Here is a 25,081-nt window from a genome sequence, read left to right on the forward strand (position 1 = left end):
CACGCACGCACGCACGCACGCACACACACACACACACACACACACACACACACACACACACACACACACACACACACACACACACACACACACACACACACACACACACACACACACTCACAGGGTTGTTCACTATTAACCTACTGTATTACCTGTTCTGTGTTTAAGTCCCTGTTTGACTGGAATTCACGGTGTAGGCCAAGGTTAGTTGATGTCATCTGACTTGAAGTTAGCATCAGTTCATGTTGATTTGTTTAACATTAGATTTAGTTAGCTAGAGGTTTATGGTTCAAGTCTACAAGTGTAATGGAAGTATTATGTATCCATCTATAGCCACCCCCAAATTAATAATGGCTAGTGGGAACTGGGTATGTGCAAGCATATTTGACCAGCTCTAGTCTTGACACTGCTACAGTAAGTACATTTAACAACCCATTATTAATTTGATTAGCTGGAGCTGTGTTGTCTGCCCTGTTTTTCCCCGGCTCCCATCCATAGTTTCAAACCTGAACTTGAAAACAAACTACAAAGTGTTTCATGAACCTTTAAGTGGTGAATGCAGGTGAACTGAGATAACTCTCACCCATAAAGTGAAAGACGAAACAAAAGACCATATGAACCAACAAGGACTGATATAATAATAATACATTTTATTTATATCGCACGTAACTTGAGATCAATCCTATAGTTTATAGCAGGGGTTCTCAACGTTTTTGGCCGGGGACCCCCGGAAATGCTTTGGCAATGTCTCGGGACCCCCGCCCCACCCCCTCCCGACCCCCAATATAAATTGACTGCTACAATAACCTTAAACCATTTTGGGCGGGAACCCCTTTTGGTGTTTTAAGCATTGTTATAATTTAGCTATTGAAAAATAGCAGATCTACAAGCTCATAGCGCGCCACCGAGTGGCGCGCTACGAGCTTGTAGGTCTGCTATTTTTGAAAAATCGTGAAAATAAAATTTAAAAAAAAATCTTTTATTTTTTTTGAAAATAATTTGGGGACCCCCTAAAATAATTTGGCGACCCCCCGAGGGGTCGCGACCCACGGGTTGAGAACCCCTGGTTTATAGGAACAGAAAGTTCACACAAGGTGAACACAACGATCAGTTTTCTGATAAGTGAAAGGGCAAACCCTACAGTATAAAAAGGAGTGGTTATACGGGTTATACGGGACACATTACATTTGCTGGTGCTTAACTTATGACAGCTAAACCACCTCAAACCAACAACCAGGCACAAGGTAAGGTAAGGCACACAGACACTTTAAGTTACTGTAGACATGTTATTTAAAACAAATAATGTTGGCATTGATAACTAACTAATTAATTAATTATGTTTGTGTCTGGTTACAGTTTTTTCTTTTTTCTTTTGTAAAGTTAAAGCTGATTCTGATTATCAATTCTATAGAGTGTTTGTTGAGTAACAGCGGTCTCTCCAGCTCTTTAATCAATAGAAAATACTTTTTCATTTGGGTTGCCAATTTCAACCAATCAGTAAATGGCAGAATTTGAACAATACAAATTAAGAGGGTGAATAGACCGACTGCTTGGCACGAAGGATAATGGTCATTAATAATCCATATATATATCGTTTGTTTTTACCATTCTCTTTTTTTTTTAGATGTGGACGTGTGCTGCACTGTTGCTGATGGCAGCTGGGTTTTCTCAGGGTTACTTCTGCCCCGATGGAGGTCGCTGCCTGGATAGCGAAACCTGCTGTTTGTCCCAGACTCCTGGGAGATATGCCTGTTGCCCTTATTCCAATGTAAGTCAACAACAGCTTTGCTATAGAATGTGCATCACAATAAGACTTAGCTGGAAATCAATTGTTTACTGTAATAGACAGGAAATGAATGTCACATGCTTTGAAAATGTAGGCTATTTGAAAAATGAGGAACATCGGGGGGGAAAAAAGGAAGGTAAATTAGTAAGCAACAGAAACTAAAAAGAAAATATATTTTGAGTGGCCAAAGTGATTCAAAATATATATTTTTAATATATATTTTTTTCAAACAATTCGCTTTTGCCAGGTTGAATATATTTAGAAATGGTGTGTGTATGCATTGCCGGCTATGTGTGAGTGGAAAGGTTTTAGTACATAGTAGGAGGAGCATTTGATTTTCATGAAGCACACCCCAGGTGCACAAAAAATACCATGAACTACACCACATTTGCCCACACCATTCATCATTGGAAAGTGCTTTATAAATGTTAAAGGAAACGCATGTGGAACTGTGTTTAATTCCATTGTGAGTGTGAATAGAGCTGGACACACAGTTGCTCCTATCATCAACAAATATGGCACAAATGCTGTTCAGATATCTGCCATGATGACAATAGTCTCACACACAAAAACAAAACAAAACAAAACAAAAAAGACATTGAAAGACACATGTGGGGAACACAAGGTCACTTTTAATCCGTCGTACTCAGGGTTGGAAACCCCACCAGTAGGAAGTTATGGCCCATGTGTGAATATCTACAATAGGGCCATTCTTTCACCGTTGATTAGTCAATGCTTAGCAATATGTGTCATTGCAATGAGTCTTCCTGTATGCGCAACAGTTTGTATTATTTCCTATGTTTATTTTTTTCCCAGGCTGTGTGCTGTGCTGACAAGCGCCACTGCTGCCCTAATGGCAAGATCTGCAATACTGCCACAGGGTACTGTGTAGGGTTAGGAGAACAGGACAGCTTTCCCATGCTGGAGAAGGTGGAGGCACAGGAGCCAAGTTCTCAGTCCCTCCAAATGGTTCACCTACTGGGGAGAGATTCTGAGACCAGGCCCGACCACAGCCAGGAGCTGGAGATGACCCTGCGTGAGGAGACGGTCCAACCATCCAAGACTAAAGGTGTGTGGTGTGACAGCACCACATACTGTAATGATGGCTATTCCTGCTGCTTCACGCTGGTGGGCAGATGGTGGTGTTGCGCCTACTCCCCTGTACGTTAAGTTATGATTTATTGAGTACAGCATTAAACCACAGATGTCATTTCTTTTGTAGAGGCTTAATAAACTACAAACTTCATACAAACTATTTGTATGAACTAGTCTAAGCAAATCACTGTGTAAATAATTGAATTATTTAATGAGTGTCCGGTTTATTTTCAACTGCATGAAAACAAGATTTCTGTGAACTATCAGCTGACCACTTTTGGGCTTCTTGCTGGTATCTCTGTACGTCCTTCTCAGAGTAAATGCTGTTTGGATGGGGCCCATTGCTGTCCTTATGGTTATGACTGTGACAACACATACACCACATGTAAGAAAAAGGGCTTGCGCTACGGCTACCCCTTTGCCCCAAGGCAGGCCCTGGCCTCCGTACCAGCCAACTACATCTCCAAGTGGGAGGACCAAGAGTATGAACAGGAGGTAAGCATATACAAGGATATACATTTTCAGTGTGGTTATGGAGCCTTTTGTCATAAATTAAGGTTTGTGACTTATCACAAGGATAAACAATTTAAAGGTATTCAACTCAAAACACTTGATCCTTATCCTCTACAGTAGTAGCTGGATTGCTGGCAACCAACATGTTGTATTGTAATATCATGTGTTATGATGCTTTAAAGTTTATGGAATGAATATTAAGCCCTGGTCTGTATTTATTTTTTTATTTCAGATCTAGTGCTCTTCTGTGAAGACAGTCCATGCACCAACTGTGGCAGTCTGGTGGTTTGTCAACATGCAAGACAACCAACAAATGAGAATATTACAATGCACATTTGGTCTCTATTAGGCTCCAAATACGTGTTTTCAGGTTGACAAGCATTTCTTGAATAAATCACTGCTGCCTTGTTAAATGTAATGCTTCATCAACTTAAATAAACTGATTTCACAAGTTATTGTTTGATAATTCTTTAAATGAGGACGCTTGAGAGACTACGGTACTTTTTAATAGTGGTCTGCGATCCAGAGTATTTCTACATGTTTTTATGTCCGTTATCTTCATTTCAACCACTGAATGTAAATATTAATCTTACTTAAAGGACGACTTCACCACTTTTCAAGCTATCTTCATATAATTGGTCCTCGCTAATGATACAATTGTTTTCTACTTTGTGTCTCATAATTTGGAAGGATGTGGGCAGTTCAGAAACCCGTCTTCCAGTGTCAACGTTAGGCAGTTTAAAAATATATAGCCTATAGATTTAGATTTGTTATTGTCGTGAGAACGATGGCTTCCATTATCAGTTATCACATTGCAACCGATCAGGAATAGAAAGAAAGCTTCTATTGGCTTGGATTCCCCATCAATGATGTCACTGGAGGACGGGTTTCTGAACTGCCCCCTGACCCCACAGCCCTCCTATGAGACACAGACTGAGTAGTAAATTGTGATATTAATTTTATCATGAACATTAGTGAGGACCAATTATATGAAGATATAGGTTGAAAAGTCGTCTTTTCATACTTGACGAATGTCTCTCACAAAAAACGAAATAATGCAGAAAATAAAAAAAATGTATACCCTGCTATTTTACTCAGTAGCCTACTGAAAGTATTGAGCTTATATAGTTAGCCCCTTCATAGAGGCACAGAAATTTGTCAGACACTGATAATAATGGTAGAAACAATTGTATACAGACAGTAGGTGGCGGTAATGCACAATATATGTTTGCCAAGCGCCAACGTTGAACTATATTTTCTATTATTTTGGTGCTGAGTTTTGCACTAGTTCAACGATTACAGGTGGGCGCGAGCCGCGCGACACCGTCAGAAGGCTCCACCTCTGCTAGGGCAGAGTGCATGTGCACTGCAGTCACAGCTCACAGCCTCAACGTGTGTGTATCTCAGGCCGCAGGCGGAGTGAATTAAGCTTTGAATCACTCACGAAGCGACAACAAACAAACTCACTCCTCGGTCTGCCTGGAGATATCCATGCAGTTATAAAAGGTGAGTCAGTGAGTGTCCTAAACTAATTACTAAGGAAGAGGGTTTGTTTCGTTTGTTTTGGTCACACTGTGTCTTTAAAGTTGTACACGGGCTTTGCTCTGCCTGCCTGGTCTGGGCATGCCTCAACGTGCCTGGCCAGCTGACTGTCTGCACTAGGAAGTATACTGTAGCACTGCAGTGCTAGCATGATATATGATAGTCTTTCTTGGCTAAACGTGGTAATTATGTAGGCTTTACGCTTTGAAATGTTGCTCAGTTTCTGTTAACTTATAGCCAGCATGATGTGCTAAAAACTAAAGAAGCTAATGTGTTTTGGAGGTGTTGATATTTATAGAGGAGTACTACTATACCAACCATCATGGCACCAAAGAGAAGGGGTGCCTCCTCCTCGGCTAAAGCAGGGGGGAAGAAAGTCAAGGTGGAGGAGCCAGCTGAGACAGCAAAGGATGCCTTCACCTCGGCTAAAGCAGGGGGGAAAAAGGTGAAAGTCAAGGTGGAGGAGCCAGCTGAGACGGCAAAGGATGCCTTCACCTCGGCCAAAGAGGCCCTCCTGGCTGCAGGGCCACAGCAGGTCAAAGGCAAGAGGAAGGTCGATGAGCATTGTGGCATCTCAGCATGTGCAGAGGTACAGTAATAATACTAATAATAATAATAATACAACTTTATTTGTATAGCACCTTTCATGACATGAAATGCAGCTCAAAGTGCTTTACAGAGCAATGGAGAAAAGTTTTGAAGCTAAAACTAGAGTAATATGTTCCCTCATTTTAGTTTCAGTTAACTCTGCCGCAGACTAAGAGATGCCATCCATGATTGTCAGAGTACTTAAGTGATTTTCTTTGGTTAAAATAAGTGTTAAATTAGCTCTATAGTGTGATAATGCTCATTGCTATAGAGTGTTTGTTCAGTCACAGGAGTCTACATTTCTCCCCAGCTTTTTATTAAACAGAAAATGCATTTTCAGAATATGAAACTGAAACCGCAATACCAATGTATTTGTATCAACGATAATGATACACTAAACAAGTGGAATTGTAAGTGATGACAAAGAAATGAGCAGACAAAATTGGAACTGGAACACATAATAAAAATCACACCCGTGTGAACTGAGTGGTGTAAGGTCTTATATAGACTGATCAGCTGTGGTCTGACGTAATGTCTGACGTAATGAAATCACACCCGTGTGAACTGGGTGACCATAGCAACCGTGCTCATTTTTTGAGCACAGACAGACAGACAGACAGACTAACAAAGCCAGTTGTAGGAGTGGTTTACACCACTCAAAAATTAAGCTCATAAATGGCTAGTCTCTCCTGATTGGCTGAAATGTTGTCACCTATTGGAGAGTCAGAGAGACTCATGTTACTGAACAAACACTATAGCAATGATTACTATCAGAATAAAAAAACGTTTTGTTTTAACCAAAAAAATCACACCCGTGTGAAGTGAGTGAGTGTGTGTGTGTGTGTGTGTGTGTGTGTGTGTGTGTGGGTGGGGGGGGGGGGGGGGTGCTGGCCCGATTCCGGCGAGCCGCCCCGCGTCCGAAACGGTTGAGAAATGACAGAGTTACCGTGTGGGGGTCCCTCTACTGTACCCATACTGTACTGTACTGTCACACCCTAAATCACCATATATACAGTTAATATGTGCGTGTGTGTTTATGTGTGCGTTAGGTTGCGCACAGGTGGTGAAAAACAACCATGCTGTTTTCGTGCTCAGACACACCCACCCAGCCACCCACACACACACACAGCTCCGTAAGGGAGTGGTTGCACCACTCAAAAAAATATCACTTACTCTACCTTTAATGCAGTAGTAGGCCTACTCATTAGTCATAGCAATGCAATTGGTCACCTCCATACATGGATAGAAGGGACACGGACGGACAGACAGACAGACAGACACACAGACACACAGACGGGCACAGAGATATTTTGGATATTCAATTCTGGAGAATCTGGACATCCGCGGCTGATCTGACTGAATTCCCACTCGGCACAACAGATTCAAGAGTCAGTTGGTGCTCCAGTTATGTCACACACACACACACACACACACACACACACACACACACACACACACACACACACACACACACACACTTCTTGACTCTTACATGATGCACCTCACGTGTTTCATTCTTACTGATGCTGTTGCTATGACAGCAGCTGAATTTCCCTACAGGGATCAGTAAAGTTTGATCTTATCTTATTAGTGGAACCATCCTCCTCACACTATTATGTCTCATTCTGTCCCACAGGTATATGAAGACTACGATTGCATGCTGAATCAAACAAACGTCGGATCTAACAACAACAAATTTTATGTTGTTCAAGTTCTCCACGAAAATGGAAAGTATTATTGTTGGACCAGATGGGGTAGAGTGGTAAGTTTCGAGTTCAAGACACTAAACATTGAACCAATGACAAACCAGTTTTTTTCCCCCCTGACCTTTCATGTCCAATTTTTTAATGTAATTTCAGGGGGAAGGGGGACAATCCAAGTTGTCGAGTGGAAGTGGAGATGCTGAAAAGGCAATAAAGGACTTTGAGAAAAAGTTCAAAGAGAAGTCGAAGAACAACTGGGCGGATCGTCTTAACTTCGTGTCTCACGCTGGGAAGTACACTTTGATAGAGGTGGACGGAGAACAAGATGCCGAGGTTAAGGTAATATTTGAGCGAGGTTACGGCACGGTAGAACAAGAGGGGGGTTGCTGAATGGAGGGCATAAGGCCTATTCATAGTCTGGTTTTCGGTGGTGAGGTGACCACCGCTCCGGTGGTGAGGTGACCACCGCTCCGGTGGTGAGGTGACCACCGGAGCTGTAATAACGTGGAACGGTGGTGAGTAAAAACAGAGAAGGGCTGGGGAGAGCGGTGGTTTGCTCTTCACCGCGACGTCATGTTGTAGTTGCGGTGTTCACCTCACCACCGATAAATCAGAATAACGCTTTAAACATCATCACCTACAAATTATCTATAGCCTCTGTCCTGCATGACAGACTTGACATTATAGATGTAATATCCAGATATGCAATTGGAACAATGTATGAGTCAATGTTTCACAGCATGGTGTCCACTGTCCAGACTACCCTTTTGCCTCAAAGCGCCCTTTGCCACCCAAAAGAGAAAAAATATGGCCTGCCCAACATCTTTGGCCCATATCAATATTATATATTTTAATGTTTACATGCTAATGAAAATGTATTGCTTAGTTTTCTGTCCAATGACATGGGCCATGTTATTGTGGAACATCTTGCTCCATTAGCAGAGTGAAATGGCATGAAGGGACCCCCACAAAATGACCAGCTCAAAAATGCCGCGCTGCCTGCGTGCACATGTGCCATTTTCTGGGTGTTTGGGCACCTGCCCCCTCAGTGCTCTCTGCACAGCCCTGGTGAAATGTCCCATTGTTACACTGCCTTGTTGCGTAAATCAACCGTAGGCTGCCCCCAGCGCTGGTGGGGCTCACGATTTCAGTAACCCGAAGCTAATGTAACTGACTGTTCCCTGATGCTATATACTGCAGGTGGATGCTGTTGACGGGAAGACTTCCAAAGTCACCAAAATCCACCAGCCATCCACCCTGGACGATCCTACACAGAAGCTCATCAAGCTCATCTTCAGCAATGACATGTTTAAAGAAGCAATGGCGTGTATGAACTTAGGTGGGTGTGTCGTCTCTTAAATTAATCCACCTGCTAGCCACCATTGTCCCGCGGCTAGCCCCACCCCTTCAGGGTCATTCATGGATCCAAGACATGTTCATATACTCCCTGTTATGCAAGTCCAATATTATACCTGTTGGACTGGTATTATGCCTAGTTGCATTTAAAAGGGTCATACGTAGAAGCAATCTACTATAATAGTCACTTACCCTACCCTTGTTGACTTTGAGGCTCAACCAGTATAGATTCCAGGCTGTCAATTATCAACCCACAGCGAGGGTAAAGTTTACTCATACACAGGCCATCGTATTATGTAAAAAAAATTAACCTTTGGCTGGTTGATACTTTTTATTTTTCTTAAAAATCTAAATACTACTGGTAGTTTTTATTTTTTTCGATTTTCAGTAAAAGGTGCAAAAATGTAATACAGTGGAAATACAAATAATACAGTATACCACAGTATTTTGGTAGATGCCATACATGTACCATACTGTGAAATTTCATATGGAAAAGGCGAGTCAAAATTACACCATACTTAATCGATCAAATAATAATAAACACTGACAGACATACTGTATAAAGATTGACATATGCTGTTGTGTATATATATGTATTTGTTCAATAGTTTCTTTGACCACTTGGTGTCTGTATTTGGTCCCCTCCTTTTTTCCTTCTATGCCCAATAGAAGATAGCCGGTCTCTAACCCTAACCAATTCATCTTGTAAACATGATTACTATTTTGGGCGGGAACCCCTTTTGGTGTTAGCATTATGTTATGCTTTAGCTATTGAAAAATAGCAGATCTACGAGCTTGTAGGTCTGCTATTTTTGAAAAATCGAAGAACGACCGACATAGAAACACAGCTTTTTCAGAAAACTGTCAGGATGTAGAAGACATTTTTAGAATCTGATCTCAGGTCATAATGGATTAATATAGGGATGTCTTTGTGTATATGTGTGTGTCAGACATAAAGAAGATGCCATTGGGCAAGCTGAGTAAGACACAGATTGCAAAAGGCTTTGAGGTCCTGGAGGAGATCGAGGCGGCCCTGAACAAAAAAAAAAGGGGAGCCAATCTACTGCAGGAACTTTCATCCAAGTTCTTCACCACTGTCCCGCACAACTTTGGGCGGAGCAGACCACCAACCATCGACACAAAAGAGATTGTGGAGAGCAAGAAAGAGATGCTCATGGTAATGTTTTGCGCACACACTTTGGGCAGTATTATGCGTGTCGTAAGTACCAGGTCTTATTACTTAACTTAAGACCTGGAGGCGTGGTAAATGCTGTTTGGGCACTCAGAATAGCCAAATGGCATTGATCACGCCTCCAGGTCTTAAGTTAAGTAATAAGACCTGGTACTTAAGACATGCATAATACTGCCCTAAGGCTTCAAATGTAGCATGCCATGTACCCTTAGCTGATATTCAGCACTGAAGTTAATTTCTCAATCCGCATGTCTCCTGCAGGTGTTGGCTGACATTGAGCTCGCCCAGACACTGAAGTCCGAGACGGAATTAAAGGCTGAGGAGGAGACGGTGGAGACCGTGCCTCACCCTCTGGACCAAGACTACAACTCGTTGAAATGCAGGCTTACTGTACTGGGCAAAGATGCAAAGGAGTTCCAGGTACTACTGTCAAGTGATATGGTACTATGAAGCACCATGAAGAAATGTATGCATCGTGAAAAATGTTGTCTATTGACAGTGTTTTGAACTGACGCACATTCTTTTTCTCGTGTTCTTCTCGCCTTTTTTTTTGTTTAAAGATCATCAAAACGTACTTGAAGGCAACTGCATGTGAACCCCAGGCTCCAGAAATCGTCAACATTTGGGAAATGGATAGAGCTAGTGAGGTAGAAACCATTATGTTGTGAGAATCCTGTGTTAACCCATTTTGGACAGGAACCCCTTTTGGTGTTTTAACTAAGCATTATGTTATACTTTAGCTATTGAAAAATAGCAGATCTACAAGCTCATAGCGCGCCACCGAGTGGCGCGCTACGAGCTTGTAGGTCTGCTATTTTTCAATAGCTAAAGTAGAACAGAATGCTTAAAACACCAAAAGGGGTTCCCGCCCGAAATGGGTTAAATATCAATGCAAATGACTTTGTTGTCTTCTCTGACTTGCACATCCTTTTCCTGTGTGTTTCCAGGCAGAGCGGTTCAGAGAGAACGACGGCCTGGAGAACCGCCGCCTGCTGTGGCATGGCACCAACATAGCGGTGGTAGCAGCCATCCTGAAGAGCGGTCTGCGGATCATGCCACACTCCGGTGGGCGCGTGGGTTCCGGAATCTACTTTGCTTCTGAAAACAGCAAGTCAGCTGCCTATGGTGAGTATTGGAATGGTTGGTGATGGATGGTGGTAATTGTAAAAACCGAGGCTGGTTTGTAAAAAAAAAAAAATCTATTTTATTTTTTTGCAGTGCGTACCTCTCAGAACACTGGAGTGATGTTTCTGAATGAGGTGGCGCTTGGTAAAGAATACAGCATCACCCGAGATGATCACAGCCTAAAGAAAGCACCCGACGGCTACGACAGTGTTGTGGCGAGAGGAAGAGTGGAACCAGGTACAGACACTACAGCATTCTTCACACAAACCTTTGTCCACATTTTGTCCGTTTAATTAATTAACAATGTAGTCAACAGTTCAATTTGTGCTTAACCCATTTACACCTGAGGACGATTCTACAAATGCCTTCTAAATCTTGACAGTTTTCTGAAAAACGCATGTTTTGAGTTAAAAACGTTCGCTGTGAAAGAATATATTCAAAGAATTGCACACATTTTCACGATTTCACGACTTTCAAAAAATCTACATGCTCGTAGCACTGCTATTGTTGAACTGCTATTTTTCAATAGCCAAAGTATAACTTAATGCTTAAAACACCAAAGGGGTTCCCGCCCAGAATGGGTTAATAAATGCTCATGATGTATTAAACTGCAAGTAATGATAACGTCAGTAATAAACTGTAGCAGTTGTTTTCTTGGTTAACAAGTTTTATTAGCTGCTGTTGTAGTTCTTATTGTGGCCATGCTCTTAACCCATTCAGGCCTGACGTCGAAATTTAAAAAAAAAAGTTTTCTAAATCATGACAATTTTCGGAAAGATTTGAGGCACATTTTAACGATTTTTCAAAAATAGCAGACCTACAAGTTCATAGCGCGCCACTCGGTGGCGCGCTATGAGCTTGTAGATCTGCTATTTTTCAATAGCTAAATTATAACAATGTTTAAAACACCAAAACGGGTTCCCGCCACAAAATGGGTTAATGGTTAATGTGGTTAAACGCTAACGTGACATGGATGCGTTCCAGGTCTCAATGGATTAAGTGAGCTCGAGATGCCCTAATGTAGGAAAAATAACAGACATGGCAACAGAGGGAAACAAAACATTTACGTTCTGTGTGGAAACGTGTGCTTTTCAGCCCCCTCCGAGGACACCTTCCTCACTCTGGACGGCAAGAAGGTGGCCGTGCCTCAGGGCAAGCCGGTGGACGAGCCTCAGTACTCCGGAAGCAGCTTCGGCAACAGCGAGTACCTCGTTTACAGAGAGAGCCAGTGCCGTATGCGCTACCTACTCGAGCTGAAGATGTAGTAGTAGTTCTTAGGAATATGAGGCACGTCCTTGACAAAAATGAGCAGTTCCTCCTTTGCCATACATTAGGCTCTGTGCATAACTGTAGTTACATTTTCCAGACTGTTATCTGCACCACGAAGAGAAGGGACTGCCCCACGAAAGGGAGGGGCTGGAAGGAGCGCCGCGGCTTGCGATTTGGTGATGACTGACGGGCCGTCAGTGGAGTAGGGAGCGCTACGCTGTGTTCATTGTAGTGGAGGGGACGAGGTTTTACTGTTCTCTACCTATCGGGTCGCAACTCGGTAACAGGGCTCAGTTGGCTCAAGCAAACTTCGCACCGGTTCGACCCGGCAACTCGCTCGAATTGGTGTCTCTCGTCTCGTGGCTCAAGTTAGCTTAAGATGCAGCCCCTCCGTTGCGGTCTAAAAACTATAGGGCGAAAGTCCCGCCCTTCGTGGTGCAGAAAACTGTCGCGTTCCAGTCGGTGGAGTGCCGGTTTCCTGTTTCCGGGTCTGTTTCTCATGATTGGCTCAACAGCAGATTTTAACTGCAGATTTAAGACCGTAACTGACCCAGATCTGGAAAAGGGAACTACAGTTATGCAGAGATTCCATTCATGGTTGTTTTTATACTCTTACAGTTATGGCTGGGCTTAAAGGACCACTTCACCACTTTTCAACTTCTCTTCCTATAATTGGTGGGCTCACCAGTTCAGAAACCCGTCCACCAGTGACATCATCGATGGTGAATCCAAGCTAATAGAAACGGCAGGTTTTCTTTTCCTGAAAAGTTGCATGCAAAAGTTGAAGCCATCGTTCTCACGATAATACAAATCTAAATATATTTTAAAACAAATCTTGTTTAAAAAAAAATCTGCCTAATGATGATGTCACTGGTGGACGGGTGTCCGAACTGCCCAAAGCCCTCCTATGAGACACAGACTGAGTAGGAAAAAAATTGTGTTTTATCATGAACATTAGTGAGGACCAATTATATGAAGAGATGTTGAAAAGTGGTGAAGTGGTCCTTTAATATATGCCTCTACTGTGTCCCTGTTTCCAAAGTTTATCATTGTTTCTCTGTGCCTTAGCTTTTGCACTGTTTAAATACTGTTCTGTGTGTGGGGTACATATACTAAACTGTATGTATCAGTTAACTGCATTACCTTTTATACTTTAACTTTATGCAACTACATACCTGTTGTTTGTATGCATGGTTGCCAGTGAGATGGTTCCCCCACAGTTTAAAGATTTCATGCAGCACCTTTTGCACTATTAGCATCTTCAGAATGCTTCTCCCCCAATCCCTTTTACATATCGACTAGGGCGGTAGTACCGATGCAAATTCTGCCAGGCAGGGTTTAAATTTGCATATTTGCAAATGCGCTTCGAATTGATTTGCTCTAATGCTGATTTTCTGTGTGTGTGTGTGTGTGTGTGTGTGTGTGTGTGTGTGTGTGTGTGTGTGTGTGTGTGTGTGTGTGTGTGTGTGTGTGTGTGTGTGTGTGTGTGTGTGTGTGTGTGTGTGTGTGTGTGTGTGTGTGTGTGTGGGCTATGGCATAAAGCTGTATCGTTGAAGTAATGAAGTGTACATTTGTGTTTTTAAGAGGAAGTAGGAAGAGCACTATTTGTTATAAGCCTAAAGTAATTGCAAAAAAAAGAACTGATGGAGAAGTGACTACTATAAGTAGTGAATACCCTGGCAGCACTGTGTGGTCCAGTACCTTCCGGATAAATTTCACAATTGAACACAGGGTGGCGCTAATGAGTAACAATCATTTTGAACGTACTGTAAATGTATCTGCCTTTTGCTCCATACTTGAACCCATTATAATCTTCTATGGTATCAATACATAAAGTTGTTCTATCTTGATGGAACTGTGTTTATTCTTTTAGAGTGGACTTGTTTGAGGCTATAATGCTATATATTATTGAAATGTTAAGTTATTCCATAATATGTTATATGGTGGCACTAAAACTAGATTTGGTACATTTCCTGAGTCCACAAAAAAGAACGGGTGCACTCTAAAGTGGTATACAGCAGTGGTTCTGGTTTATAACAATAATTTTAAACACACAGCACTGGCAGGCTTTGTTTAGTAACACTTCCTATGATTCCTATGTTAATTCTCATAGTTGTAATATCATTTTTCAAAAAAATAATTAAGGTTATTGTTTAATGGATCATAACCACAGTTAAACAGACACAATATTTGGTACTGGTAAAGAACTAAAACTTTTTTCATTGTTGATGAGAATATTCAGGAATCAGGATTTGAACTTTGACCTCCTAAATCAGGGGTGGGCAACTTTGACAATGGAGAGGGCCACTATATTTCAACACTCACTCCCTAGGGCCATATATTACGGTCGTCTTGTAGATCGGCTATTTTTGCTATATTCGAATTGAAATCTTGAATTTTTGCTATTTTTTTAATCAGAATCCTGAAAATTAATATTTTTATGTCATTTCAAATGCCTTTAATTATACTTGTGTTGAAGCATTGAGCTACTAATTTAGACTGAAGTAATTAAAGCGGGTCATGTTTGCATGTTGTGGAATTGTAATCAGCTGAAACCAATATTATATCAGAATTCTGACATTAACCTGAGGGCCGCATTAAGTGAAGGTGGGGGCCGCATGTGGCCCCCGGGCCGCCAGTTGCCCACCCCTGTCCTAAATGATCCTGAAGAACCCCGCCAAGCTGGTAAAACGTGAAATATATTTAGTTTTACCTCAAATCTAATCTGTATGTTATGACCTGTAAAGAGGAAAATAAAAATCATTTACTTTCACAGTCTTTTTTTTTGGTATTGCATAGGATTGATGTCCTTTCTACTTAAAAGACCATTTATAGTGTCTTAAATGGTTTTTTTGTGTGGCTTTCGCCTTTATTTTATATATTTGATGTAGGGACAGACAGTAGGCTGACAGGAAATGGGGAGAGAGATGGGGGGGAAGACGTGCAGTAAAGGCCGTCGGGATCGGGAGTCGAACCCGCGACTGGGTTACCAGCGGTGCCTGGACCACTGAGCCATGGCCCAGGCCCATTTATAGTGTCTTAAGCAGATAATAGTGCATTATAAGTATGTTTCTTATGCATGATAGACATGGGATGCATAGCAGGTGTTACCAGATTGCTTTAACCCATTTTGACCTGAGATCAGATTCTAAAAATGTCTTCTACATCCTGACAGTTTTCTGAAAAAGCTATGTTTCTATGTCAGTCGTTCTTGGATTTTTCAAAAATAGCAGACCTACAAGCTCATAGTGCGCCACTCGGTGGCGCGCTACGAGCTTGTAGATCTGCTATTTTTCAATAGCTAAAGCATAACATATTGCTAACACCAAAAGGGGTTCCCGCCCCAAAATGTGTTAACATACTCAAACTGAACAATGTCTGTTCATTACCGGAGTTGATCAAGCCTCTGTTTTTTCAACTTTTTTGGTCTAATTTCGCTCATGTACTTGAGTAAACTAGGTTTAGTATATAGGGCTATATCTTGCGCCACCCCTTAGCCCTTATCCCTAAACTTTTTGTCTCCACCAGGCCGAAGGCATGGGGAGAGAGTATGTTTTGCACTCCGTCCGTCCGTCCGTGTGTCCGTCCGTCCGTCCGTCTGTGAACAGCTAATCTCCGGCACCGTTAACCCGGTCGATGTCAAATTTTGCACACACACTCCCTGGATGCCAACGATGAACCTCTGCCCCAGAATTTCCAGAACGGCCTGTTATAGCGCCACCAGGAGGCCGCTTTGTGCAAAAAAAGTTTTTGGACAGTACACCTACAGATTTTGTCCAAACATCACGCAAATTGGTACACAGTCTCTCTAGAGCCATTCAACGAAACAGGTCTTTCAGATTTCTCAGACTCCATCCTGTTTAGCTAAGATTGGCTTCCAAAGTTTGCAGGAGTGCTCAGTTTCAAACAAAATGCTGCAAATCATGGACACATCGTGTGATTTCCGTGAAATTGTGCATGCACATTCCCACTAGGCCGAGGAAGAAATGCCACGTGAACATTTTCAACTCAGCCTCATGGTGGCGCTATAACTCGCCGAAAAGTGTTTTTACCTCTTACTACACGGATCTGTGGATAACTTTGTATGCCAACTCGCTAGATGCCAAGGAAAAACCTTTGCCTGGAATTTTTCACATCTGCTCTTTATAGTGCCACCAGGAGGCCGACATATGTAAAACACATTTTCTAATATTACTCCTTCAAAATATATCCAAATTTCACGCAAATCGCTACACATGCTCTCCATAGTCATGTGATCAAGACGCGTTTGTTTGATTTCTCATAATCCACCTTCATTGACTACGATTGGCTTCTAAACCTTTCAGGAGTAGCCCGCTTTGTACCCGTTTTGTACAAATTGCCACAATTACTCAACGCAGCGTCCGATTGCGGTGAAACTGTGCATGCATATTCCCACTAGCCTGAGGAAGAAATGCCACTTGACAGTTTTCAAATCAGCCTCATGGTGGCGCTACAACAGGCCAAGCCGCGTCACACACACACACACACACACACACACACAAAAAACATCCTCCTGGTGGAGACCTGTGCCCAGAAGGGCACTTTTTCTAGTTTGCCATGTTTTACTATTTAAAAAAAAAAAAGTTCAAATTGCTGATCTACAAGATCACAACGTACTGTAGATGTAGATCGGCTAGTTGAACTATTCCATTTTGACCTGAGATCAGATTCTAAAAATGTCTTCTACATCCTGACAGTTTTCTGAAAAAGCTATGTTTCTATGTCAGTCGTTCTTCGATTTTTCAAAAATAGCAGACCTACAAGCTCGTAGCGCGCCACTCGGTGGCGCGCTATGAGCTTGTAGGTCTGCTATTTTTCAATAGCTAAAGCATAACATAATGCTAACACCAAAAGGGGTTCCCGCCCAAAATGGGTTAAAATGATTTTCAAAATAGTAAAAAATGGCAAATAAGTTAGGTAGGGATAAGGGATAAGCGTGGCGCAAGATGGAGCCCACAATGTGTTAGGTAGGTTAGGTAGTAGAGTAGTAGTATTGATTGATTGAATATATTATTAGGCAGAAATGTAATAAAGTATTTAATCAATCAATCAATCAATCAATGAATACTATCTCCACTACCTAACCTACCACATACTGTACTATACACATACACCTAATTTTTTTAAATCTCGACGTCAGGTCTAAATGGCTTAATACATTGTCGGGACATACAGTTCTCTCCAGTGAACACACATTATGATATTCAAAATGACAGTTTACATTTACTGTTGGGAGTGTTGGCGTAAACTAGTACAACTGTGTATCGAAAAACATCCCTTTGCACACATACAGCTGTGTAGGAGAAAGCAACCAACATACAGTAAGAGATCAGGAGGTTAAAAACAACAAAATGTTCAACATTTTCAACTAGCAGGCAGCAGCCTAAACCATTTAACCGAGGGAGTGTCCCTAATCTAGGGACAATCTAAGGGTTTACTGCCATGTAAACAGGTTGAAAAGGTGCCCCTTTTCATTGTATTTCAGTGCAGGAGTCTGTGACGTCTTTCAATTGTGATGGCACACAGATTGAGAATGTTAATTGGGGGAGGGAAAAAGAAGTGACATATCCATTGTGATTACACAGGATTATCTGACATTTTACGATTCACGTCTGACAGCACTGTCTGTGGCATAACCTTCCCAGAAGACACATACAGTACATAATGAATCCACAATTGGTATTATTTTCACTATACTATAAATTAACACACAGACCCCTTTTCCACCGGTTGGTTCCCAATGGGAACCGGTTCAGTTCTTTTTGGCTCTTAGTCCATGAGCCAGAGCTCCAAAATTGGAACGTTAATTATGAATTGAGTGGGCAAAACCATACCTATATAAAATTGTTATCACCATGAAACTTACCCAGTTGATTACTTACACAAAGACAATGATTTATTGTATTTCCATTTTTGATGGGTGGAAGGGGGGGAGTTGCACCACTCAGTTCACACGGGTGTGATTTTAAAATGTGTAAATGAGGCATTATATAGGAAAATATGCAAAAAATAGAAAATATGAAAAAGCTACTAGTGTGGAATGGTTAGGCCTATCATATATTAATTTACTTATATTGATCCTATAATTTATAGGATCAAAACGATACCTATATTACATTGTTTATAGGCTATACACAATGTAATATAGGTATCGTTTTGCCCACTCAATTCATAATTAACGTTCCGATTTTGGAGCACTGGCTCATGGACTAAGAACCAAAAATAACTGAACCGGTTCCCATTGGGAACCAACCTATGGAAAAGGGGTCAGAGAATGATTTTACCGTGTGTAGCTACATGAAATACCAGCCTCTGCCTCATTCTACCTACCATGCACGCAGGGACCTTTGAACCGAGGGGTATTAGGACCCAGCGATGACTGACTGAGCTCTCAGAAGGGGACAGTGGAGTGTGTGTCTATTTGAAAGAAAAGGAGAGAGAGAGAGAAAAAAAAAAACAACACACATCACACACCACACAATGTGTGACAGTCACTGCCATACACAGCACAGGACAGTGATGAGAGAGAGAAGAGCAGCAGCAGTGAGGAGAGACAGAAAGCATCTCAGCACTATCTCAAATTTTAATGTGAGTACCCTGATCATTCTGTCTTGACCCTCCAGCAGAATCTGAAGCTCGCAGAGAGAGAGAGAGAGAGAGAGAGAGAGGCTCTCTCTTAGACTGACCATGATGTTCTTCACCTTCTGGGCTATTAACCTGGACTCGGTGCATTAATAGACTGAGACAGAACGTCTCAGTCAGGAAGAAACCCACGGCTCCGCAGTGTACCTCTGGGCTTATAGGCCTGCAAAGACTGACAGATGTGAAGGATGTTTTAATATGACCTGGCCTGGGTGAAGTGAACTGTGCCAGACACACTGCACACACAGCACAGGATCATGGGTATGTAATCAGTTTATTATAGTCACAGTCTGTGTCCTAGTGTCTGTCTTGAATTTGTTTTGGTTGATGACCTATAGACCTTGATCAGGGCAAAAAAAAAAGAAATTCATCATGTAAAATAAAAATAAATCAAGGAACAGTTTAAGCCCTGCTGTGTGTTTAAAATTAATGTATGTAATGAGACAAATTAATGTAATGAGACAAATGATTCAAACTTAAGTCTCCATACCTTGTACTTCAACATTATTCTGTATACTGATAACTTCCCAATGATGGAGATCAGGTGGTGCAGAAGCACTGAGAATAATGGTCAGTTTCTGTGCATTACAGTGTTAATCCATATTAGTCATGGATCTTCAGAAACAATGTGGATATTTCTAGCTTGGACAACCCCCACCCCCCATGCGCATGCACACACACGCACACATGCACACATGCACACGCACACACACACACACACACACACACACACACACACACACACACACACACACACACAACACACACACACACACACTCACAGACCGATGAAAATAACAGATGAAAATTAGAATAAACTACTATCAGATACCATTCATTAGAGAAGTGACAGATTTAACCGTGTATAAGTAAGGCGATTGGAACCTTTTTCAGTAAATGCAATCTTTTCCAGAATTAGGAACTGTAGTGGATCTCTAGTACAACAACCATACAATTGAACTGTGTACATGAAAAAAGTGTCATAATGTCATCTGTCATTTTCCTCACACATTTGAACAAACTCTGACATAACACTGATATTATATATAATGTGTTATGAGGTCAGCCAGAATAGTGTAGACAGTATTATTTGTCTGTCTGTTACGTAAACATTTGAGGTCATGTGGGCATGGAGTTAGATTTCAGAGCGGCTAGAGTGGATTTCCACTGCATGTGCATTCAACTTTTTTTTTTTTAATGTACTTTATTGGACTGAATTTTAATTCAGATCTATAGCAGTTTAGATAACAGAAATCGTTGTTACCTAAATTAGACTTACTTGGTAGTAGTGACAAACTCAGCCCACCACCACTGACATCAGATAAGAGTGTCTTCACTACTCTTATCTTCAGTGCACAGTGCACACAAACAAGAGTGGAAGGACTTCAGTTCAAAGCAACATTATCTTGCTTTCACATAAACATGCCTATTCATTAGTGTATTTTCACCATAAATGTTTATGTTTATTGAAGTATTCCCATTAGAAGCACACGGGTGTGCCTCTAGTCTTCATGGGGTCCTGAATATAGAAAATGCATGCAGACATTCATGCAAGGAATTACGAGACACATCTCCCAGTACGAGACACATTTTAGATTAAAAAATAAAATCAAGCTAAGCAGATACAAGTGAGAGACAGGTATAAAATTATACTAAAGCAGGCAGACCAAACAGAGCAATTAATGAGATAATTAAAGGATATAAATTAATAAAACAACATAGGGTTATGTGCTTATCCTGTTATTTGGCCAGATATTTCTAGGTATATGCTTTTTGAAAGTAATTTAGCTAGTATTCGGGAACCCCTTTTGGTGTTAGCATTATGTTATGCTTTAGCTATTGAAAAATAGCAGATCTACAAGCTCATAGCGCGCCACCGAGTGGCGCGCTACGAGCTTGTAGATCTGCTATTTTTGAAAAATCAAAGAACGACTTTTTCAGAAAACTGTCAGGATGTAGAAGACATTATTAGAATCTGATCTCAGGTCAGAATGGGTTAACAGTAGGGTATATATTATGGCATCTTAGGGCGGATAATTCCAGAGTGTTACCTGTGCTGTATATCGTCTCTGTTGGGTGGACACCTCATAGGTCCAAAAGTATTATTTTTCAGGATAAAAAAGAAAATAGCTAAAGTATAGCAGATCTACAAGCTCAAAATATGTTGCTTCACGGCACATTTTGAGCTTGTGGATCTGCTACTCTTGATGCTGTAGTTTGTAGTATGATCAAGTAGTGCATTAATTTAAAAAAAAAAAAAAACCCTAAAAAACTAAATGTGGAGCTAAAAGGTTTCTGCCCGACAGCAACGATATGATGGTCATGGTACTTTGTTCTTGGATCTGGGAGACAGTGTTATGGGTCCAGAGGCTGCTCCTCAGAAGCCAAGCCAGAAGCTAAGTGGTAAACAAAGCTGAACGGGTTATCAGTGCTAATGACGTTACACACAGTATAGCAATGGGGGGAAACAAAGACATTTTCTGTTCAGACATCGGCCATGCCAGGTGTTCTTTCGCGCATAAAATGCCTGACAGCCAAAGGCCAGAGATTACGTTTTTGCCCCTGTCCATCCGTTTGTCCGGCCGTCAGTCTGTCTGGCCGCCTGTCCGTCTGTGAGCACCTACTGTATAGAGCGTCGCAGTCCCGCCCCCTTTCATGACAACGCCAGGCCCAGGAAATGATTCCCAATGCATTTTTCCCATAGACATTTAAAAAAGTATGTATTTAAAGACGGTTATGCCACGGACAAAGCCAACTCGAGTTGTGACAAATCATGACAATAAACACAATATTTTGGACCAAACAAATAATTACAAAGAAGAAAAACAACAAAAAAAGGGTTGTAACGTGCCGTTTTTTTCTTCTTTCTAATTCTTTGTTGAATTGTGTTTGTTGTCATGATTTGTCACGACAAGAGTTGGCTTTGTACGACGCTTAAAACGTCTTTAAATAAATACTTTTTGAGAAGTCTATGAGGAAAATCAATGGGGAATCATGTCCTGGGCCCTGGTAGGGGGGACTGCGACTCTCTATAGCAAAGGTCTTGACTGAGGGGCATGAAACTTTACGTGCACACTCCCAGTTGTCCAAGTGAGAACCTCTGACCCACATTTTTTAAATTGACCTTAAGGTGGCGCTATAACAACAGGCTGATTAACCTTTTGGCCTATGACTCTTGAACCATATAGGTTGTACGGTCAAAAATCTTCTTCTGGTTTCCTTGGATCATGACGGACCCCATTTGTGCCAGACTACCTTTTTGCAACTACTTAAACTCACACAAATCAGTACTATCTCTGGAGGCAGTTGTTTCCATCCGATTCTTCATATTCCATTATGATTGCTATACACACTTTTGAAGGCAATCGCCTTCAAAAGTGTGTGGGTCCTGGCGGGTAGCCTGGCAGAGATCTGCGCTCCAAAGACCACACTTTTCTAGTTTAAATTGCTTTTTTATGTTTACTCTGACTACTACTTCTCACAACTACATACTGTACATACAGTTATCACAGATCATTTATATGCCAGGGCAATGCATTAGTATAGTATTATCCAACACAATGTAATTATCTGCTTTGAGTCCCTCAGGATATGCAATACATACTGTATTGTATGTAAGAGCATTTTCATAATCAGTGCACAATTAATAGTTTTCCTTATATATCATTTTGGTGGAACAGAAGAAAACATTTATACTCACCAAGCATGCTATGTTCACCAATATTTACCAAGTTGTTGTTTATGTGTTTGCCATAACAATGTCTATTGCTTGCTCAACTGAAACACGTTTTTTCTCTCTTCAACACAGGAGATCCAGATTAAGGATCCCTAAAATAGGAATGGATGAAGTCGGATTGCCGAGTTACACATGAATAATGGAGGGGAATTCTGGTCCATTGATAGCCTCCGCGCCAAACCTCACAACAGCCCTGTGGGGTCCCCACCCCACTGTCCCCGCTGACGTGGGCGTGGTGACGAGCTCCCAGTCGCAGATCAAGGACCTCATCGGGCTCTTCTTCATGGTGACCCTCAACCTCATCGCTCTGCTGGCCAACACCGGCGTCATGGTGGCCATAGCGCGCGCGCCTCACCTGAAGCGGTTCGCCTTCGTGTGCCACCTGTGCGCCGTGGACCTGCTGTGCGCCATCCTCCTCATGCCGCTGGGCATCATCTCCAACTCGCCCTTCTTCGGCACCGTGGTGTTCACCGTGCTGGAGTGCCAGGTGTACATCTTCCTCAACGTGTTCCTCATCTGCCTGTCCATCCTCACCATCACGGCCATCAGCGTGGAGCGCTACTTCTACATCGTGCACCCCATGCGCTACGAGGTGCATATGAGCATCAACCTGGCCATCGGCGTCATGGTGTTCATCTGGGCCAAGTCGGCGCTGCTGGCGCTGGTCACGCTCTTCGGCTGGCCGGCGTACGGCAACCACAGCTCCATCGCGGCGGCCCACTGCTCGCTCCACTGGAGCCACAGCCGCCTGCGGAGGGTGTTTGCGGTGCTTTTCAGCGTGGTGTGCTTCCTGATGCCCGCCGTGGTCATCTTCGGCGTCTACTGTGCCGTGTACAAGGTGGCGCGCTCCGCCGCCCTGCAGCAGGTGCCGCCCGCGCCGGTGTGGGCGGACTCGAACCCCGCCAAGAACCGGTCGGACTCCATCAACAGCCAGACGACCATGATCACCACCAACCGCAGTCTACCTCAGAGACTCTCCCCGGAGAGGGCCTTCAGCGGGGGCAAGGCCGCCCTCACCTTGGTGGTCATCGTGGGTCAGTTCCTGCTCTGCTGGCTGCCCTACTTCACCTTTCACATGCAAATGTCTCTGAGCTCGTCCACGCAGAGCCCCGGGGACCTGGAGGAGGTGGTCACGTGGCTGGCCTACTCCTCGTTCGCCATCAACCCCTTCTTCTATGGCCTCTTGAACAGGCAGATCCGGGAGGAGCTGGTGAAATTCCGGCGGTGCTGCGCAACGCAGCCCGTGGACCTGGGGGTGTCCAGCCACGAGGGCTCCCTCCAGGAGAACTTCCTCCAGTTCATTCAGAGGACCAGCAGCGGCACGGCGGAAACGCGCTCCAGCTGTGCCAACTCCAGCCCGAGAAACACTGTGGACCAAGGAGTCCGAATTCCTGGACAGATCCCTGAGGAACAGGCATAGAGTATATAAAAGGATAGAGACTGAACTGGCGCGAAGCTCCGCCCCCCCCCCAGCTATTCATGTCAGTGGAAGTTGCTCAGTGGCGTTTTGAAGCACCCGGAAGACTGCCGGAAGTACCGTCTCAGAACGTCTACTTCCGCATTTGACCACCAAATTTTGGTGGTCAAATGCGGAAGTGCAACCGAGCGCTCAATGTTAAAGCCCAGCTGCACTGGGTTTCCTGGTCATGAATACACGGGTCCGCCTGTAGTCCCTCCTCCTACCACTAGGGCCCAGAGCTTCAACGTTGAATAGCCTCACTGGCCCCTTGGGAACAGGCCTAGTCTAGACACTGCTGGGCAACATGAGCTACAGTATGATAATTATCTTTATCGTCCCGAAGGACATTGGTCTTCACATGTCTGTTCAAACACCCACAACGAAACAACACACAGTACATGAAAACATATACAAAACAATACAAAAACATGAGGTCCCCCACTGTATACAGAACCATGGGAACCATGGGAACGGGGCTTGGTGGACCAATACATGTCAGCATTCTGTCTTAAAACCATGTAACCTAAATGCCTTTTGTTTCATTGCTTTCTGTTATTGTTTAGTTATGTGGTACTGGTTTCTCACTCAAATGGTAATGCCAAATACTTTCCCTATTTATATGGTCTGATTTAATTGCGATGTTGAAATGTTGTTTTTTCCCCCCGTTTTGTGAATTTGTGCATTCTTGAATATAAACAAAAATGAAACTAAAACACTAAATAACACAGGCAATTACACAGATGAGTGGTTTCTTTGAGATCTTCTTCACACAGACAATGTCCGCTGTTCATTCCAATGAGGACATTTACTTACAGTAACACTTACAGTACACTGTTGAATATTAAAATTAAGTATGGTATGCTATTCTCTTTAAATTACAGCAATGGTTCTCAATGTGCTCTTTAAGGGGGTTCTAAGGCAGTGGTTCTCAAAGTGGGGTCCGGGGACCCCTAGGGGTACTTGAGGGGTACAATTTAGCTAGGGGTCCCTAGCTAAATTGGACCCAAATGGACCCTTATGGGTCTGTAACTCTGAGAGTGTACAAATGGAACCA

General features: G+C 42.6%; 3 protein-coding genes across 3 annotated transcripts; all 3 read left to right on the top strand.

Moving 5' to 3' along the window:
* Positions 1–1,204: 1,204 nt before the first annotated feature.
* On the top strand, positions 1,205–5,043 carry LOC306929845 (progranulin-like; the record flags this gene model as incomplete). Its single annotated transcript, XM_079510580.1, has 5 exons — positions 1,205–1,249; positions 1,625–1,768; positions 2,603–2,947; positions 3,197–3,376; positions 4,981–5,043. 5 exons carry the CDS (start codon positions 1,205–1,207, stop codon positions 5,041–5,043), a joined length of 777 nt encoding a protein of 258 aa, XP_079366706.1.
* On the top strand, positions 4,703–14,013 carry parp3 (poly (ADP-ribose) polymerase family, member 3). The gene is made up of 11 exons (XM_079510077.1): positions 4,703–4,900; positions 5,219–5,525; positions 7,161–7,286; positions 7,384–7,566; positions 8,428–8,566; positions 9,534–9,760; positions 10,037–10,195; positions 10,336–10,422; positions 10,723–10,900; positions 10,994–11,137; positions 11,996–14,013. Exons 2-11 carry the CDS (start codon positions 5,259–5,261, stop codon positions 12,163–12,165), a joined length of 1,680 nt encoding a protein of 559 aa, XP_079366203.1. The 5' UTR covers positions 4,703–4,900; positions 5,219–5,258; the 3' UTR covers positions 12,166–14,013.
* Positions 14,014–22,707: 8,694 nt separating this feature from the next.
* gpr61l (G protein-coupled receptor 61-like) lies at positions 22,708–23,988 on the top strand (the record flags this gene model as incomplete). The annotated part of the gene is made up of 1 exon (XM_079510581.1): positions 22,708–23,988. One exon carries the CDS (start codon positions 22,708–22,710, stop codon positions 23,986–23,988), a length of 1,281 nt encoding a protein of 426 aa, XP_079366707.1.
* Positions 23,989–25,081: the final 1,093 nt, after the last annotated feature.

This window comes from Electrona antarctica, assembly GCF_951216825.1.
Source record: "Electrona antarctica genome assembly, chromosome: 9".
Lineage (NCBI taxonomy): Eukaryota > Metazoa > Chordata > Actinopteri > Myctophiformes > Myctophidae > Electrona > Electrona antarctica.

Bases quoted from the DNA above. Each gene is read 5' to 3' on its own strand.
- parp3 (XM_079510077.1), top strand. From the start codon at position 5,259: ATGGCACCAAAGAGAAGGGGTGCCTCCTCCTCGGCTAAAGCAGGGGGG. The intron at 7,567-8,427 runs GTAATATTTGAG...TATATACTGCAG, and splicing joins AACAAGATGCCGAGGTTAAG to GTGGATGCTGTTGACGGGAA. The intron at 11,138-11,995 runs GTACAGACACTA...TGTGCTTTTCAG, and splicing joins GAGAGGAAGAGTGGAACCAG to CCCCCTCCGAGGACACCTTC.